We start from the raw sequence: 19,171 nt of genomic DNA, 5'->3' as shown, positions 1-19,171 counted from the left end.
CCCCCCCCCCCCGGCGAGCAATATTGGAATTGGTGGAGAGATGGAATATTGCGTTGGGTAACCAGCCCTCCCGTGTGATGCTGGGACCCAACGGGTCCCACTTAATCTAGTATAAAATATCAACCTTTAGCCCAGCATTTTTTACATGGCATCTAGCATAGTGTGACTGTGTACACTTTTATACTCTGAGGCTTATCCAGTGGGCTGTGTGTGTACATAATGACCTGTTGGTCTTGCCCAGCACGTACAGTGACATAGGGGTCTGTGTTTGTTGAGCTGCATACATTGTGTACAGTGACTTATGGGTCTGCATAGAGTGGGCTGTGTATATTGTGTACCTGTGGGACTCTGTACATTGAGCTGTATACAATGAGTGGGATTATGTATACTAAACTATGGACAGTGAGGCATGGGTGTACAGTGAGCTGTGGGTCCATGTACAATGTCTGTATAGAATAGCGTGTTGGTTTATGTACAGCGAGCTCTGAACAGACCTACCGTGACCTGTAGGTCTGTGTTCAACGTGTACAGTCTATGGGTCTGTGAATATTCAACTGCATATAGTAATCTGTGAGTTTGTGTATATTAAGTTGTGTCTCAGACTTTCTCCTTACTTCTTCCCTTTGATTCTGTGTCTCTTCTGGAGCCAAATGCCACATCAACCTGAATGACGTGACGGTGCCGGGCCCTCTCTGCTTCTTCCCCTTTGCCCTTCTTATTGCTCACTTCCTTCACTATGACACTGGAGCCCTGTGAAGCTGCCTGCCTTCCTAACTAATGATGTGAAGACGACTTGAACCATGAAAATAACCTTCTGCTGACTTTTCACCATTCTGTTTACCCATTTTGGAATGTAAAGGAATCATCCAAGCCATGCTAACCATTCTGTCCAGAGCCTCTCACACATTCAACTCCAGTTCCTAGAGCACGGGCTACTTCAGTTTGTCATGGAACTGTGTAGACATAGACATAGACAACTGTTAAGACATAGTGAGAAGGTTTAGACCAACTTGAACATCCTTCACACTAGTAATTGATGGTGTTGTGGTAATCACTCCACCCAAAGCCTGTCCCAAAGCCATTTCCATCTGTTAGTCATTGCATTCCTACTTTTACCCAAGAATGATAATTCTCACTGTCAACAATGTATCAGTAATCAGCATTGTCGCCTCGGTCAGTTGTAGCTTCAAGACGTAGGTTTAACTATCACTCTAGTCTCTTGGAATTGACTCTCTGCTCTGCCTCTGTCTCTGTCTCTGTCTCTCTCTCTGTCTCTCTCTCTCTGTCTCTCTCTCTGCATCTATCCCTGTCTCGATATCTGGGTGCGTCCCCTCCCCCCCCCCCCCCCCCCCCCCCTCCCCTCTCAATCGCCTCTCTCTCTCACATGATAACTGTCACTCTCATCATGATTCTTTCCCTCCTTCATTACCCCTTTCGTCCATCTCTTTACCTCCTTCTAACTGCTTCTCGTAGTCACCCCCCCACCTCCGATTACCCTTCCTTTACTCACCTTTTTCCCTCAGCCCCTTCCAATTTCCCCTATTTATATTTCTAATGTGATTTTATATTTAAAAAAACAAATAATCTCCAAATCAACTGATGATCTGGTCATTATCACATTGCAGGTTGTGGAAGCTTGTTATGTTTAAATTTGCAGCGGTGATTGCATTTTGCAACAATCTAGGGCAGAGAAAGTGTTAGAGATGCTTCCGTCTTTCTTGCATTTCATCTTTTATCAGTGAAATGATTATTCTCAGTAAATTCATCACCCCTTGTTTGCAAACTCAAATACAAAGCTGACTTTATCGGACATTTTTTTGGTGTATGGAGCTGCAATCATGATAACAACAGGTGTGCGCATCATCGCTCTCTGCAAGTTGGATGTTTTTTCAGCTTTATTCTGTGAACTCATGGCTGAAGTCTATCAGTACAAGTGTTGATGTTTCTCCCCTCTCTCCACCCCCGTCTTATGAAACTACAATGGTATGCCCATTAGAAAAACAACTTCAAGAAAACTTCTCTTAACAAGAACACATTCCTGTTGGCTATTCAACTGCAAATTATGTGGAATTACTTCAAAGTAATTGGAGAAATTCCACTTTAGTGATAAGGGGATTGTGCTTAACCTCCCTGCCAAATCCTCACTGATGCTCCTCTCCGATGTGGAAACGTCTGAGTAGACAAGGGACGAGAAAGTCGTTTGCGAGGCTTCTCCTTCAGAGCGGAGTCCTGCTAATCACTGTCTCTAGCTTTCCAAGGTGCACTCAGTGGTGGTGATAGTCTGGTTCGGAATGGAACCTGGTATACTGACGCCTAATCATGGAAATCTCAAGCAATGGGGGCCAAGTATGTTGGTGTTGCTGCTGGTTAAATTATTGGACAGGTAATCCCAAGATCCGAGTTGAAATCCCACCATGACAAGTATGGAAGTAAAGTTCAGGTAAAACTCTGGAATATTAAAAAAAAAAACAATGGTAGTAATGATGACAATTAAACTGCTGTATTGTGAAAACCCACCTAATTCATGGTGCCACAAATAAATCTGCCATCCTTAGTTGGTCTGGCACATGTGCTTCTGGTCCCATCAATGTGCTTTAAATAAGGACAAGTATAAGGGCATGGAAGCAGAGCTGGTTGAAGTGAACTGATGGATTAGATTAAGGGATCAGTCAACTGAGAAGCAGTGGCAGACATTTAAGGCAATCTTTCAAAACATACAATCCAACAAGAAAGAAAAATTCCAAGTAGAGGACTCGCCATATGTGGTCAACTAAATAAGTTAAAGGTAATATCAAACATAAAGAAAATACATATAGTTACACAAAGACAGATGCCAGGTCAGAATATAAAGAAAAGCAAAAAGTAACTAAAAGATTCATAATGAAGGAAACATTTGAGTTTGAGATCAAGCAAGTCAGAAATATAAAAACAGATTGTGAGAATTTCAGTAGATAGTTAAAAGAGAGAGAAGAGTTACAAATTGATGATCCTGCAGAAAATGAGTCTGGGGAGTCATAATGGAAATGAGATGGTAGATGAATTAAACAGGAATTTTGCATTAATTTTCAGAGGATGCAACTAACAACCCAGAAATAGCTGTAAATTGTGAATTGGAAGGGAGGAACAATCTCAAGCAGATGAATAGAACATAGCTGATAAATCCCTGTGTGCTGATGGACTTCATCCCCGAGACTTAAAAGAAGTGGCTTGTGAGATAATTGATGCATTGGTTTTAACTTTCCAACATTCCATAGATTTGGGGAAGGCTGTGTTAGATTGGAAAATATCAAATGTAGCTTCTTTATTCAAAAATATTTATTCAAGAAACAACAGGGCAGTTAGCTTAACATGTCAGTGGGTAATATTGGAAGTTATTATTAAAGACAGGGCACTTGGAAAAGATTGTTACATAAGGTCAGAGTGAGTTTTCACTGGTGAACCAAGCCATAGATACCGCTGAGCAGACTCTCCCTAACAAAACACATTTTGTGTATGTTAATCCCTCCCATCGCTGTTCCATCATTTTTGTTTTGTTTATTTATGAAATTTCAGCTACTGCTTAACTTACATCTGTCCCAATTTTTATATAGTACCATGTGTGATAAGCTAATTAAAACATCCGTATTAAATGGCTGTGAGAATTATTTAAATAAGATTGGTTGCTCAGCCTACTTGACAACTTTACAACTGTTGGATGCCAGGGACCCCATTGAATTGATGCCCGATGGCAGCGTGTGCCAGAAAAGCAAAAGTCCTCACACCAGAGGTTGTAATATCTTTGCAGGGAATTGTCTTCAAGGACAACTGAGACTGATACAGGACAGAAGGAGGCCATTCTACCTGTTGTGCCAATGGCAGCTCTTTGAAGAAGCTTTAATGACATTATTCAGCTTTTACCCACAGCCCTGCAAATAAATCTGCTTTAGGGATCAGGACTACTGTACTGAACACTTTAAATCAGATACTGCTACCAGTAGTCCAACTCATCAAGTGCTCCATCGTGAAGGTGGGTCAGACCATTTGGCTCTTGACTGCGATGCTGTTGAACCTGATCTTACGATCAACTGACATTTTCTTTTCTTGCAAAGACCCTCTTGCCAGGAGCTTGATGTGCTTTGCTGCAGAGCGCAATGCTTCGAGGCAGCCAAGTGTCAGAGCATAATTAATTAACGTTATATTTGTCTTGTGCAGTTGAAAGGGCAGTTGTGGATCGGACTTCAGCCAAGGCTTTGCAACAGCCAAACAAAGTAAATTTGAACCTTATTAAAGTCCTGGAATTTTTATTTAAGGAATTTCTGCCTCGTCTACACCATTGGGAGTGCTTGTGGGGAACTTGGGCACACTTCCTGACTGCTCAGGTACCAGGGAGCTGGAAATTGGTTAATGGTGCACTTGTTTCAGTGAAATGTGTTGCTGGCTTAAAGGCTTAAAGAAATAGACTTCAAGTCTCACAGCATAGGGCAGGTTTTGAAAGGAAACATGTTGATGATTGACCACAACGTGAGTGAACCTGTTTCATCCTGTGTTTTGAGGGAGCTGTCTAAACATTTTCAGCCTGTAAATGTTTTGCTGTGTATGGCAGGGATAACATTCTTGCTGCATATTATCATACATAATTTATTTGGTGAGAAAGGTGTTCACATACACCAGAAGGAGGCTGGTTTAATCTGCTGAGTGAAACAGCAGTCTTTAGTTGCCAACAGCATGAAACTATTGTCATGATCGGCCCAAATGTAGTCAGATGCAAAATTACCTGCTGAGATGCTGGGTATGTGGTGGTGAAGCCCTTGAGAGCAACAAAGAGTTATTTTACAAATAAATCCCGCCCACTGTCGACATGTGCAGGAGAGCTGCCATTATTCGTGGACAGGAAGCCCAAAACACACAGATGATCGATGTGTTGTAAACCTGCAGCATGCTGGCAGTGTTCTTGTGGGCTATCAAACTAACGGTCCTCAAGCCATGGTAAGTGTCTCTTAATCTCATACAGGTGTTTAACATCAGGCTTTTTGTATAATATAACTATAGCAACTACAATCTCTCTGACTTCACCCTCCTTGTTTCTCCGGACTTTAATTATAATGCACCTATACACTCCTCAGTTACCTGTATCAAAACATAGATCTGGTTTAATTTATTAGTACAAAGGGTGTGTGCATCATTGGCGACACCAGTGTTTATTGTCTATCCATAATTGCCCTGATCTATGGTCGTCAGTGGGTATGGAGTTACGTAAGCCAGGCCAGAACAGCAGATTTCCAGGTGGGTTTTTATGAGAATCCAGGAGTTTTATGATTACTGCTGACAAGCTAGATTTTAAAACATTCTTCAAATGCTTGAATTTAAATTCCCCACACTAGGGGTTTGAACTTGGGTCTCTGGATCTAAGGTCCAGACATCATGCTGCCAGTCTAGTTCCTTACCCATTCCACCATCAAATCAATCTGTGAGCTCCACCCTGCTGCTCCCAGGAGCACAGTCTCTTCTTCCCCTGTAATGTAATGGGATCCAAACATTTCAGACTCAGGAGTTCCTCTTTTCTGCTCTGAATTGGGTCACCAATAGGCTCCTGGGTTTGTACCAGACTTTCATGACAGAACAAAAGTCACAGGCTGAAACTTAAAGTGCAGATCTGGGTGGTGCAGAAGTTGAACGGACGTGCTTGGAAATTGTAGACTCTCATTTCATGCTATTGGCAGTAGAGCCACAGAAACTCTGCTCCCTTTAATAAGGGAATTCCTGTTTAATAAACTTAATTTATGAGCTCCAGTGATTCTTTTGTCTCTCAGTCCAGAAACATTGAATGCAGCCTCTATACCCCAGCACCCTGCCTACAGCAAGCATCCCAATGGCACCAACCTGGTCTTTCTGTCGTGGAACATTTATACACTCGCCACACTGCCTTCTCACTGAGTTGAACGGGCCATTGTCCAAACGCTGTCGCCTTTGCAAAGTATCACGCCCATGAGCTGTTTATACATAGAATGTCAGGTCCTCCTTGGGCCAAGGCACTTCAGCTTGAATGCTTCCCAAATTAACTGCTTGCTTTGAGCACACGTCTGGACACAATATCTCCTCGGATCTCCGCAATCTCACAGTCGAGCCTCGATAAGAGGCAAAATTTAAAAGTTCAAAAGTTGTGAGGCTGCTGGTTTTGTTTTGCGATTAAAGCAGTAAGTGCTGTACCCTAGAAATTCAATTTTGTATACATGTGAAATGTGATTTTTTCTTTTGGCCCCCAGGAATGAAACTTTATAATTACCCTTTCTGGGACATTCCTAAAATTCAACCAGGAACTTTTGTGGATGACAAAGAGACCAGAATTACTGGAGATCTTAGAGGGTTACTCACCTGGAGGATTGAGTCTCAGGAGGATTTGAAAACAAGAATGAGAATTAAAAAATCAAAGGAACTGCTTAATTATATGATTTATTTTTAAAGTAAAACACTTTCAACACCAAATTAAAAGTTGACTCATTATAAAGGATTATTATATTATTGTGGCTAACCAGACCCTAGAGCTTGAATTGGGAAACAAGCAGTCTTATTCAGAATGTAATTCCTGTGTCTCTTTTCTAAATAAAACTGGGAATTACCAGGAATTTATAGCAACAAAAAAAACTCATGTAGTTAAATAGTGTGGGTGTAGACAGGAAACGGGTCGGAGTTTTGAAATGTCTGTTTTGGTTGAAAGATTAATCAGTGTTTGCGTCAGTGGAGCTGTCCATTTCACACAGGGCTGTCAGTGTGCAGCACCCTGCACTGGTGGAAGGGGGTGGAGGGGTGTTGGGGGGAAGCAAGGGGATGCAGGACGCTCTCAGGGAAGCAGGGATGTGCGTCAGGAAGCCGTCGATCATCCCTTCTCATTCTGTAGTTGCTTTTGTGACTGTGATCCTCCTTATTGTTCCTTCTTCCTTATCCTGCTGCTTGTCCGGAGTGCTTTAGTCAGGATGAAGCCTAAAAGTGATACAGAGTGCCCTGTAAAGCCTGGGCGAAGCAGGGTGAGTCTCTCGGCTTTCAATGCCTTTTCTCCTGTCATACGCAGTTGATTCTTGTACTCAAAGAGGTAGCCTTTGGTAAATGAAGCAAGAAATTACTTGGATTATTTAGAGTCCCTTCCACCCAGTGCAGATACTGACTCCTCGCCGGGGTTTCAAGGTTTCTGCTTGCCTTGCAGTCCTTCATCCAGTGATCAATGTTTGGTGTGTGTTTTTGTGACTGGTTGGGGCATTCCACTTTATCGCAAGGTCCTCTGTCACTTCTGCCACCCCCCAGGTGCAATTTCCAGCAGACATGACTGGGAACCCAGGCTTTTTGAGGGTGATACCTAGGGAATGGTACATCATCAGAGCTGCTGTCTTGCAGATGTTGAAACAAGCGCCTGTCAGTCTGTGCAAGTAGGCCCATGTGATTACCTGGAATAATTGAAAGGAAAGCAAGGATTTATTCTGGTATCTTGATAAATATACCTTCCCCAACAGACCAATTGGTAGTTCATCCCATTCGTGGTTTGTTGCATCTTCCTGGTTGTTTTTTGCCCACCAGGTTTCCTACAAGCCAACACCATCAGGGTTTGAAAGGTTTTTCCAAAAGAGAACACTATTCTCCAGAACCAGGCTAAGATCAGCTGGGGGTTGAGTCCACAGCACACTTCATAATTCAGCCTGGGTGCAGACTGTGGAATGGGACTATTTCCGACTACAGTCGGGTGCAGGAGAGAATCCAGGAGTTGTGCATAATTCCTTCTATCTTATTTAAAAGGTGATCGTCCTCTCAAGCCGTGGTAACGAGCCTGTCATTGCCTCAGTTTATACTGTGATGTTGCCCGTTTCCTCTCCCACTGTAGGAGTGGAGTGCTGTTAATGTGTGATTAGAGGATAGAGGTCAGTATGAACAGGACAACTCCTCTATACCAATAGTTTAGCAGTGGGTAAACACCTGACGCAGTGTGGCAAGTGGTCAATACACTTCTGTTTAGTTATATCACTGCTCTTAAGACTATGAAGACCTGGACTGAAAGTGACTTTGCTTCCCATTAGCTCATTGTGTAACATTCTTACCTCCGGTTCCGGTTGTGATTTGAATCCCTTTCCAGAGGCTCAAGCTCGTAAACCCAGGCTGCTGGCATGCAGTGTGGTGCTGATGGAGGTGTGTTCTTTGTGGATGGGTCATTAAAGCAGAGCCCAGCTTGCTCCCTCAGATGGATGCATAGAATTCTACAACCCTTATCACATTGTTGTAGTGGGATCTTGCTGTGTGCAGCATGGCTGCTGCAGGGATACATTAATTGATGAATGTTTTGGAATTACCTGAGATTGTAAAAAGCCCCAAGGAGATGCGAGTCTTCTCTTTTCAGCCATCTTATACCCCATTCGGTGTCAGGTTTTACCCCCATAGATAGTGGCTCTCTGGCTGTGGGTATTTGTGTGATCACATTCACGCCACCTGTTCTCTTGTGTTTGCTTTGACATTGAACGGAAACAGAAATAGTCCCATTAAGAACAGGCTAAATATTGTTCTGAATGCAGTGCACTTCCTGCCATCCGGTAGCACAAAGCCACACAGGACAATTAAAGGACAACAGGCAGCTTTTCCAGCATCGCTCTGAATTGTTTTAAGCTCAGTTTGAGAATAGCCTTTGTTTCTTGGAGGAGCCCAGTTGCAACTTTGTGCCCAAATTTTGAGCCTGTTTTGTGCCTCGTGGGCCCTTGACGAGCTGCGATGAGGTGTGACGCACTGCAGGCAGATCTGGAGCCCAAGTCCATTTGTCCTTGAATATCAGAGACAAAGTTCAAGGTGAGAACTTTTTTGTGAGGGTGACCATGGCTGTCCAGAATGGAAAATAAAGGAGTGTAGTGTGTGAGCAAGCATGCAGAATATGTTGATGTGCACCTGTTTGTATGTCTGTGAGCCATTAAGTGTGACAAGGAGCTATGTGTGTGAGCATGAGCCCATGTGATCCCAAGCGTGAGTATGAGCCCTCCTTGCTAATGTGAGCATGAAGTGAGTGTGAACGTGAAGACGGTATCGTTTATCAGCGTGCATGCAAGTGTAAGAATTTTGGGAAGATTAATAATGGTAGGAAATACACAGTGAATGGTAGGACCCAAGGAAGGGCTGAGGAACAGAGGGACCTTCGTGGTTTCTGAAGGTGGCAGCACAGGTAGATGAAGAAGTGATGAAGAAAGGCAGATGGGATACTTGCCTTCAGTAGCTGGAGCAGATTATGGTACACCTTTATAGAACGTTGGTTAGGCGGCAGCTGGAGTATGTGTGCAGTTTTGGTCACCGGACAACAGGAAGGATGTGAAAACTCTGCAGATCCTGAAAATCTGAAACAAAAACAAAAAGTGCTGGAAGCACACAACAGTTTAGGCAGCATCTGTAAAAGCAAAACAGAGTTAACGTTTCAGGTCCAAGATGCTTCATCAGAGTAGGAACGATATGATTGCACCGGAGAGGGTGCCAAAGAGATTTGCCAGGATGTTGAATGAGATGGAGTGTTCCATATATGAGGAAAGACTGGATAAGCTGGGTTTGTTTCCTTTGAAGTGGAGGAGGCTGATGGGGAACCTGATAGACATAAAATTATGAGGGGCATGGAGAGCGTAGATAGGAAGAGGTGCCTCAAATCGGAGGGTGGGAGGTTTAACGAGGGTATGAGGACGAATTCTTTCTCCCGAAGGGTGGCTGGAATCTGGAACACACTGCCTGAAGGGAAGGTGGAGACAGAGAGTCTTACAACATTTCATAAGCATCTGCATGAGCACTTGAATTACCAAGGCATTGAAGGATACGGATCAAGTGCTGTTAAATGATACTCGTGTTTATGGGTGCTTGATGGTCAGCATGGACAATGTGGGCCAAAGGGCCTGTTTTGGGTTGTATAACAAATTGTGAGCATGTGAGTGAGGCATGCAACAGCATATAACTGTATATAAATAGATCCATTGTTTCTGCCTACTCCTGCCCCACAGATCTTGATGCCATCTTATCCCCACTTGACTAGTCCCTTCCAACTTACATCCGAGACACCTTGCACTCCCTTTAACTCTTCAAAAACAATGCAGATGTTGACAAAAACTCCTGAAAATACTTTGTGGGGCAGGCAGCACTGTGGTCAGAGAAGCATGGGTACATTTTAGGTCATTAACCCTTTATGAGAACTGAAACAAAGTTAGAAACCCTTTCTGATTAAAGGTAATTGACCAGAAACACTAATTGTTTTGTTTTCCACAGATGCTGTCTGACCTTCTGAATTTCCGTCATTTTGTTTTATTTCAGCAAAATCAGTGTACTTTCCGTTAAATCCCCCTTCAAACCTTGCAAACCGAATCAACTTTTCTTCTCATTTCTATGGAATACAGCCTTTGTTTGTGTAACCTTGCCTCAGAATTGAAACTTTGGAATTCAGATATCATTCTGGGAAACCTGCACTTCCCACCCTCCAAGGCTTCGGTAAGGAGGTGGAAAGCTGAGATTCTGCTGACAAGTGGCCCACGTTACAATCTGGGAAGTTTCTCCCAAGTTCTCATGGTCTTTATTCAGTGAGCAGTGTGGACTGGCATGGGTTATACGATTCACTCCCTGCTCTGGCCTTCAACAGTGAAGCCATTGGGTCAGGCTTAATGCTGATGTGTTCGGGATGAGGACGTCGCACTTATATTTGCCTAGATTTTGAATATTGACAACTGCAATGCCCTCACAGTCGAATAGTTCAACTGGCAACAGCATTGCTGGCATTTCTGAAAATGTCTGAAACTGGCGTTTCTGCTGGAACCAGCGCTGGTGTAGACTAGAGGCAAATCGGGTAACAGCGACGGGCATACAGAGATAGAGACCAAACAACAGGATTGCAGCAAGAGAAGGTGTGGTTAGAGATAGGGACGTGGGGGTCGAACAAGCTGAGAGAGGTATAGGAAGGCTGGGGGTTGTTAGAGCACTAGGGAGTTGTGGGGACTGAGGAAACGGAGACATTATGGAGGAATTTGATGCCAACGATAAGGATTTTAATTGTGGATGTGTTGCTGAAATGGGACCTGATGTCGGTCAGAGGCTACGCGTATTTGGACATGGACAGTAGATCAGAATAAGGTCAGGATATGGGGGTTGGAAATTGAAGGCCGACCGGAAAACTCAACAAATTCGGACCTGGAAAGGCGGGTCTACTTTCGCCTCCCACCTTTGAGCCGTGTTACTTTTTTTTTCTCTCTCATTGCCATCATCTGCCGTGTTTGGAAAGTCTCGTGTTATTCTGAGTCGCTGCAGTTGCCAGCCAGCGCAGTAGGTGGTGCAATTTCCCTAATCTGGCGGGTTCGAAATAATGGAGCATATGCGGTCAGGTTGCGGGAAAAATCAAACGAGGTTGTAATGGGTTGTGGGGACTCGTCTCACTGAGAGATGCATGTGGTGTTCGCAGCACCAGTACCTAACATGTACGTGGCATTTACAAATCATCCGAAAACTCGAGTAAAACACAGTGCTGGAATAAATCAGAGGATCAGGCAGCATCTGTGGAAGGAATGGACAGGTAATGTCCATGTCCTCCACAAATGCTGCCTGACCCGCTGAGTTCCTCCAGCACTTTGTGTTTTACTCAAGATGCCAGAATCTGCAGTTCCTTGTGCATCCTAAGACAATTCTCCGATCACATTGGGAACTTGGTACCAACTTTGAGGGGGAATGTGAAGAGGTCCTCAATAGCTTGGCTGGGAATGCTGGAAAGGAGTGGTTTATAGGAAACGAGAGAGTCGGGGAGATTCGGAGTTTCAGCGAGCACAAGGGGTGGGCCGACTGCAGAACCCAAGCCACGGGGACATTGGGCGAGGCTACGGGACAGAAATGGCAAGGCGAGGTCAGAAGGACGGGGTCTAGTTGCAAGAATCAGAATTGTGACATATTCGTTAATTGCTTCTGGAAGAAATCAGCAACAACTTTTACCATCACAACGTTTCCTACGACGCCACACGGGAGTGTTACAAAAAGACACGCTGATTACCATAGAGTGCCAACTGTCCATTACGCAAAGCAATAACAAATTCGAAGATATCTATAGCACAAAAGGAGGCCCTTCAACCCATTGTGCCCCTGCTGGTCAAAGAGGCACCCATCTTAGTCCCAGTTGTCAGCGGTACCAGGACAGATTACTATGTTTCACTGAGTCATCCAGGTTATTTTTAAAATGTGGTGGTTTATTTCTTCACAGCCCTTTCATGCTGTGAATTCTGGACCCCCAGCACATGTCTAGTTAAATATCCTTTCGACTCCCCCTATTTCTTCTATTCGTTGCCTTTGATCAATGCTTCAAGTTACTGACCTCTCTGCTGAGGGAAATTGGTCCTTTTCTGTTTACCCAGTTGAGGCCTCCCATCATTTTATACACCTCGATTAAATCTCCATTCACCCGCCTCTGTTCCAAGGAAAACAAACGCAGCCTGGCTAAACTCCTCATCCAATATTTTGGAGACATCCATCTGTTTGTTTTTAATATGGTAACCAATTATTTCAACATTTCAATTTCAAAATGAGTAATTGATAGTACTATTGTGTGATTATAAAAATAGCATTACAGCCTCATAGCATTTGCCCACGTACTGTTGATGAAGTAATTTATCAATTTGTGGTTAGAGCCAGCGTTTGATCTATTTCTTGGATCTGTGAAGGGAAGAGATCATCCTTTGTAGATTCCTCTCGCAAGAGAACTAACATTTTCACTCATTCCGTTCATTGGGCAGCACAGTGGTGCAGTTTGAAGAGCCTCTGCCTCACTACATCAGGGACCCGGGTTTTATCCCAGCCTCGAGTGCTCTCTGTGCGGAGTTTGCACGTCCTCTCTGTGTTGCCGTGGGTTTCCCCCGGGTCTTCTCCCATATCCCAAAGACGTGCGGATTTGTAGATTAATTGGCGCTCTGTAAATTTCCCCCTAGTGTGTCGGCAGTGGATGAGAAAGTGGGAAAACAGAACTAGTGTGAACGGGCGGGCGATCAGTGGTCAGTGTGGACTCGGTGCCGCTTGATGTCCCTCTGCCTTCACTGTATCAAGTGTCTGTGTCAGGTAAAGCACTGAGTAGAACTATCAGGTCCTTTTTCATGACAAAAGCTACAGGACGCCTGGACGAAATGCCTCTCTAAGTGAGGAGCCAGCAGCTGGAGAGTGCAGGCTACAGAGCAAAGTAAAACACAAATAAACCTTATAAAGGCAATAGCCTTTCTCAAATAACCTAAAAGAAAAATAAGGAGCCACGTCATATGCAAGCAATGAGATTTAATGAACCTTGATCTGGAAATCCTAACAGTGGCGTCTTTGACCAGTATAGGCCCATGTGCAATCCTTTCACTCTACCCAATTTCATCTCAACATTCTTGAAGGTGAAGCACTCCACACAAGGCCTGCCAGTGATGGCTTGGTCTGTTGTTTTTGGCTCTGCGATCTTCTGCTACAGCTTGGCCACGGCCCCTTTGCCGATGAATGCTCTTTCTGTTTCCTCTCGGCCAGGGTGTGGCTGCGTCTTTTCCCGTCGTGAGCAATGTGCAGCAGTGACACAGGGCCACTTTGTTGCCTTGTGGGTGGAGGTGCGCTTGTGGAGAGGCTAGGCCCCGGCTATAAAAAGGTGCTTGTTTGTATGTTTGGACAGACCCTGCTGCACTCATGAACCAAAAAAAGTTTGAGGGCTGAAGGAAGGAGGGGTACAGAGGGACAAACTGTTAATAATTTGGTTTTGGAAAATTCCAGTTTTCCTATGCGCAAAGCAGCCATAGATTCAAAGCAGAGTCCGCCTGCAGGTTTGAGAAATTAACAGCAGAAGTGTTAACCAGAGAGACCCTTAACCCATAGACGTTAACGCTGCTGCTTTAAAGGTTTTAACGCACGCATTGCAAAGCAGATGCGGGAGATAATGTAGTTGTCAACGGTACCAGAGAGCCCTTCTGCTCCCAGAAAGTCTGGCTGACTGCCACTGAAATGATATTTAGCGGGTGACCTCAGTTCTCAGAAAGCACGGCCTGTTTTTGGCTCTTGCGGGATTATGAGAGCTTTTGTGAGCTGGCTGCTGGGCCAGGTGAAGGCTGTTTAATTGGGAGGCAAAGCAGTACTTGCTTCAGATGACTTGTAACAGGTCACAGGGCAGACAAGCAAGACTTGGCCTGATAGTTTCTGTGCCCGACATTCAGGCTGTTGCAGCCCCACAATATTCCTGTTCAGTGAGGAAGGGTACAAATAACCTCCTTCAAAATGAGGTACCTCTGTAGCACAGCCCCAGCCTTACACGCAACCCCCCTGCCCCCAACCTTTCCCCTGCCCTGAGGAGCTTCGTCTCAATACCTCCTCCACTGCAAACTAACCTACTGATAAAGGAGATATTTTAAGACAAACCATTTGCAAAAAAAGTGAAAGGCCCCCCCTTGTAAAAAAAAAAGTGTGCCATTCTAACAGAGCCTGTATTATAATCATCACCAATTTCAAATTAACAATCAACCCAACATCGATTGCCATTTGGAGATGAGAATTCCAGATTTTGCTCTCTTCTCTCTGTGTTTAAGAGCTTTCTAACCACTTCTGAATGAATTTGCGCCAATGATTAGGCTCTGCCTCCCACTTGTCCCTGACTCCACTTTCAGCTTGCAGGGAATCCAACCCAGGTTTGTGCAGTCTCTTGTAACTTAACCCTCAAAGCTCTGTTATCATTCTGATAAATCCATAATGCATGCCTTCCAAGATGAATATCTCCTTGCTAAAGTGCGATGCCCAAAATTGCTCACAGTGCTTCAGTTGTGGTGGAATCATGCAAAACACAAAGGGCTCATGTTTAATCTTCATCATGTGCCGCGCTAGCTTGTTAGGTGGCAAAAAGGTGAGAAGGACAGAGCCTTTCTCCCCTCAGAACTAGTGAAGGAAGATTGCGGATAAGTCTTCTGTTATGATATCCATTAAATAACTCCTCTGGCTTTGAGTGGCCCAAAACTCTGCTGCCCATGTCCTGATGTATATCAGGACATGTTCCCAGTGGTGAAACAGTGCCTCAATTTTAACATTTTCACCCTTGCTTTCAAATCCTGCCCTCCACCCTCATCTCTGTAACCTCATGAAGTCCACACACTCTGAAATCTCTCACCTCTTCCAATTCTAGCCTCTTGACCATCCTAAAGCCGCTTCGGCATCGGCGACCATGTCTTCAAATAAAACATATCAAATTCTTAAGAGATTGCACGGGCTAGATGCAGGAAAAATGTTCCCAATGTTGGGGGTGTCCAGAACCAGGGGTCACAGTTTAAGAATAAGGGCATTTAGGACTGAGATGAAGAAAAACCTTTTCACCCGGAGATGGGTGAATCTGTGGAATTCTCTGCCACAGAAGGCAGTGGAGGCCAATTCACTGGATGTTTTCAAGAGAGAGTTGGATATAGCTCATCGGGCTAATGGAATCAAGGGATATGGGGGAGAAAGCAGGAACGGGGTACTGATTTTGGATGATCAGCCATGATCATATTGAATGGCGATGCTGGCTCGAAGGGCTGAATGGCCTACTCCTGTACCTATTTTCTATGTTTCTATGTTTCAGTTGGCTGGACCCCAAAGTTTGAAATCTCCTCTAACTCTTTCTGCCTCCCTCTTCCCTCCTTAAATTCCATCTTCTGGAACCCATGGTAATACATGGTATATGATTTAAGCTTCTTGATTGATGATCGATCCTACAAGGTGCCTTGGAATATTTTTGTTATATTAAAGGAATTTCCTAAATACAAACTAATGGTGGTACATAAAGTAGTTTGTCAGCTGTGAGAATGCAACAAGAACATTTCCGAGCCTTTGCAATACCTCTGTAGCATTTTACAATTCTGCCCGGGACTTTTCAGCAAGGAAGTCCAGCTGCTTTGAATCAGCCCCCTATTTCTTATTTCCTTAAGCAAAAGCAACTTTAACTCTAAAACCCCACCTGTCCCGTGAGGAAACCCAGGCTCCTAAACTCCTTTCTCGGATTAATCAGGTAGCCATGAGGTTAACACAGAGCAAGTTCTCAGCTCTGCATCACAAACTGTGCACATTGAGCAACCTGTCGGAGGCCACATCAATGCAACTATGACTCACTTAAAATTTCTTCAACCCTTTTTATTCATTTCTAGGATTTGGAAATTGGTGGCAAGGCCAACATGTATTTCCCATCTCTAGTTGCTCTCCAGAATGCTCCCTTCTTGACAGTGCTGGATTTAGATGAAGAGAGGCCCTAAGCTGTTCCACTTGTGAGGCCCCCAACGACCGGACAGCCATGGCGGCCAAATCTCCCACAATTCAAAGCGAGGGAGAAAGTGCCCAGCGCCGACCAGTTGCCGTTGCAGTGCGCATGCGCAGGGCGGCCGATGATGTGCTGGCCGTGGTTGTGCGCATGTGCAAGGCGGCCTGCCGTGCCGGCGGATGAGGAGCGAGCGGAGCCCGGCGGCCCGGACACGGATAGCGGGGGGAGATGGAGAGAGAGAGATAGAGAGGGGGGCCGCCCAGAGTTGAACGGTAGGTGTTCTGCCTTGGCCGGAGGCCCCCCTAGACCTCGAGGCCCATCAATTTTTTCGGGGGGCCCCCTAGAAAGTGGGGGCCCTAAGCTATAGCTTGTTTAGCTTATACGTAAATCCGGCACTGCTTCTTGAACCTGCAGTGCTTCTGGCAAATATGCCCCAACAGACCTGTTGGGCCATAGTTCCAGGATTTAGATCCAGCAACGACAAAAGACAATAGGTGCATTCGGCCCTTCGAGCCAGCACCGCCATTCAATGTGATCATGGCTGATCATCCTCAATCAGTACCCCTTTCCTGCCTTCTCTCCATATCCCCTATTTTTAAGAGCCCTATCTAGCTCTCTCTTGAAAGCATCCAGAGAACCTGTCTCCACCGCCCTCTGAGGCAGAGAATTCCACAGACTCACCACTCTCTGTGAGAAAAAGTGTTTCCTCGTCTCCGTTCTGAATGGCTTACTCCTTATTCTTAAACTGTGGCCCCTGGTTCTGGACTCCCCCAACATCTGGAACATGTTTCCTGCCTCTAGCATGTCCAAGCCCTTAACAATCTTATATGTTTCAATGAGATTGCCTCTCATCCTTCAAAACTCCAGAGTGTACAAGCCCAGCTGCTCCATTCTCTCAGCATATGACAGTCCCACCGTCCCGGGAATTATCCTTGTAAACCTACGCTGCACTCCCTCAATAGCAAGAATGTCCTTCCTCAAATTAGAGGACCAAAACTGCACACAATACTCCAGGTGTGGTCTCACTAGGGCTCTGTACAACTAACGAAGAAGGAAATGATTCCTGAGAGAGGTGTATGACTTGAAGATAATCCTGCAGCGGTTGGTGTTTCCGCCCTGGTCCTGTGAAGTGACAGAGGTCATGGGAGATGCTGTCAAAGTTGACGGCAAGTAGCCACAGTGCATTTTGTCGAAGGTACACACTGCAGGAAGGAATGAATATGTAGGGAGGTGGATGGAGAGAGGCAATCAAATGGGCTGCTGATGATGATGAGTTTCTTGAACATTATTGGAGCTGCACTCATCCAGGCAAGGGGTGAGTTTTTGGAGGCTGTTCATTGGCAGTGCTCCTGATTTGGATGCTGATTCCAGCCAGATAACTCAATCGCTTTAACTATTTCTGTCTTCTGGGATGCACATAGACCATTTGGTGATCAAACTGTGGCATCTAAGTCTGTAACTCTTAGCTGCAAATGGAATATTTTGTTGGATTTGCAGGATGGACGCCAGCTACAGTAATTGTTGCAGCGTCAGCTCATTAAAACTGAGCTGGCCAAGTAACTGAGCAGGGAACGTACAAGGGGAAGCACATCTTAGCCATCAAAGGCCGCAGGAATCCGGAAGCAAGGACACCAACCTGGAGGTCTTTGGAATGTGGGAAGAAGACAGAGTACCTGCAGGAAGCCCATAGGGTTAAAGGGAGTAATGGAAATTACGATTGTTATATGTCAGTGGCTCCGATTAGCAAGGTTCTTGAGATGAGAAGTTTACTGAAATGGGAAAGCTGCTAAACAAGGATGGATGATCACATTGGTGCTTGGGATCTTGCTGTGCAAATTGGCCACTGCATTTCCGAAAGTTCAACAGTTAGCACACTTCAAACAGTATTTTGTTGGCTGAAAAGTGCTTTGGGACACCCTGAAAACGAATGCTAAAGATGCCATGGAAATGTAACATTGAACATGCTGAAGACATCCAGCGAGAGAAAGAACGAATGGTTCATTCCAGAAGTCCAGAACAAGGGGTCACAGTTTAAGGGTAAGGGGGAAATCTTTTGGGACCGAGATGAGAAAATCATTTTTCACACAGAGAGTGGTGAATCTGTGGAATTCTCTGCCACAGAAGGTAGTTGAGGCCACAGTTCATTGGCTATATTTAAGAGGGAGTTAGATGTGGCCCTTGTGGCTAAAGGGATCAGGGGGTATGGAGAGAAGGCAGGTACAGGATACTGAGTTGGATGATCAGCCAATGATCATATTGAATGGCGGTGCAGGCTCGAAGGGCCGAATGGCCTTCTCCTGCACCTATTGTCTATGTTTCATGTCAGTAAAACAAATGACGATGAGTCCTGTACCATGAACCCCCTGCCTCTCTCCACAGATGCTGCTGAGTGTTTCCAGCATTTTCTCTTTTATTTAAGATTTCCCGCATCTGCGTTGTTTCATTTCTGGATCTTTCTTTTCAATGCTCAGCTAGTTGTCTTGCTACCTGGTGCTTGCTGTAATGAGGAATGCATTGCAATGACATACACGGCTTAAGGTGACCCTTGGCAGTGGTGTTGTTTTGCTTCAGCCTGGCACAATGCCCAGGCAATAAATCTGCCAAGGGTCAGCTCGAATGAATTACACGGTGAGCTGAGTTTCCAAGGAAGCGGGAGGCATTGACCTTGGATTGTTTGAGTTCGTGGAAATGTCCTTTCTTGTCTTGCACTTTCCTGGGTTGTAAACTCTTGAGTCAAACGAGGAAGAATTTGAGGCTTATTTGGAGCAGTGTTAAGATGCCAAAAATGATTGCCGGCAGGTGCTAACGATCATCTTTGGTCTTGTGTAGCTGGGTAAACTAGCAGAGCTTTCACTGGATACTGAGACGCCTGTACTAAATTTGACAAGGAGCCAGTAACAGCCTTAGGCTATGGGCCGTTTCCTTCTCTATATTTTCAATGTC

General features: G+C 44.9%; 1 protein-coding gene across 3 annotated transcripts in view; it reads left to right on the top strand.

Annotated features, from left to right (window-relative positions):
• tns2a (tensin 2a) overlaps window positions 1-19,171 on the top strand; it is a 148,308-nt gene that overhangs the window by 26,321 nt on the left and 102,816 nt on the right. The window contains exon 1 of one of the 3 annotated variants that reach the window (XM_055664397.1): window positions 6,788-7,001. The exons of the other annotated variants lie outside the window; for them this stretch is intronic. Coding sequence (XP_055520372.1) covers window positions 6,951-7,001 — 51 coding nt within the window. The 5' untranslated portion in view covers window positions 6,788-6,950. Of the gene's footprint in view, window positions 1-6,787; window positions 7,002-19,171 lie in introns of those variants that run through there. 3 annotated transcript variants of the gene reach the window in all.

Source organism: Leucoraja erinacea, chromosome 40 (genome assembly GCF_028641065.1).
Source record: "Leucoraja erinacea ecotype New England chromosome 40, Leri_hhj_1, whole genome shotgun sequence".
Lineage (NCBI taxonomy): Eukaryota > Metazoa > Chordata > Chondrichthyes > Rajiformes > Rajidae > Leucoraja > Leucoraja erinaceus.
Note: the sequence above shows the minus strand (reverse complement) of the source record. Positions and strands in the feature narration are given on the sequence as shown.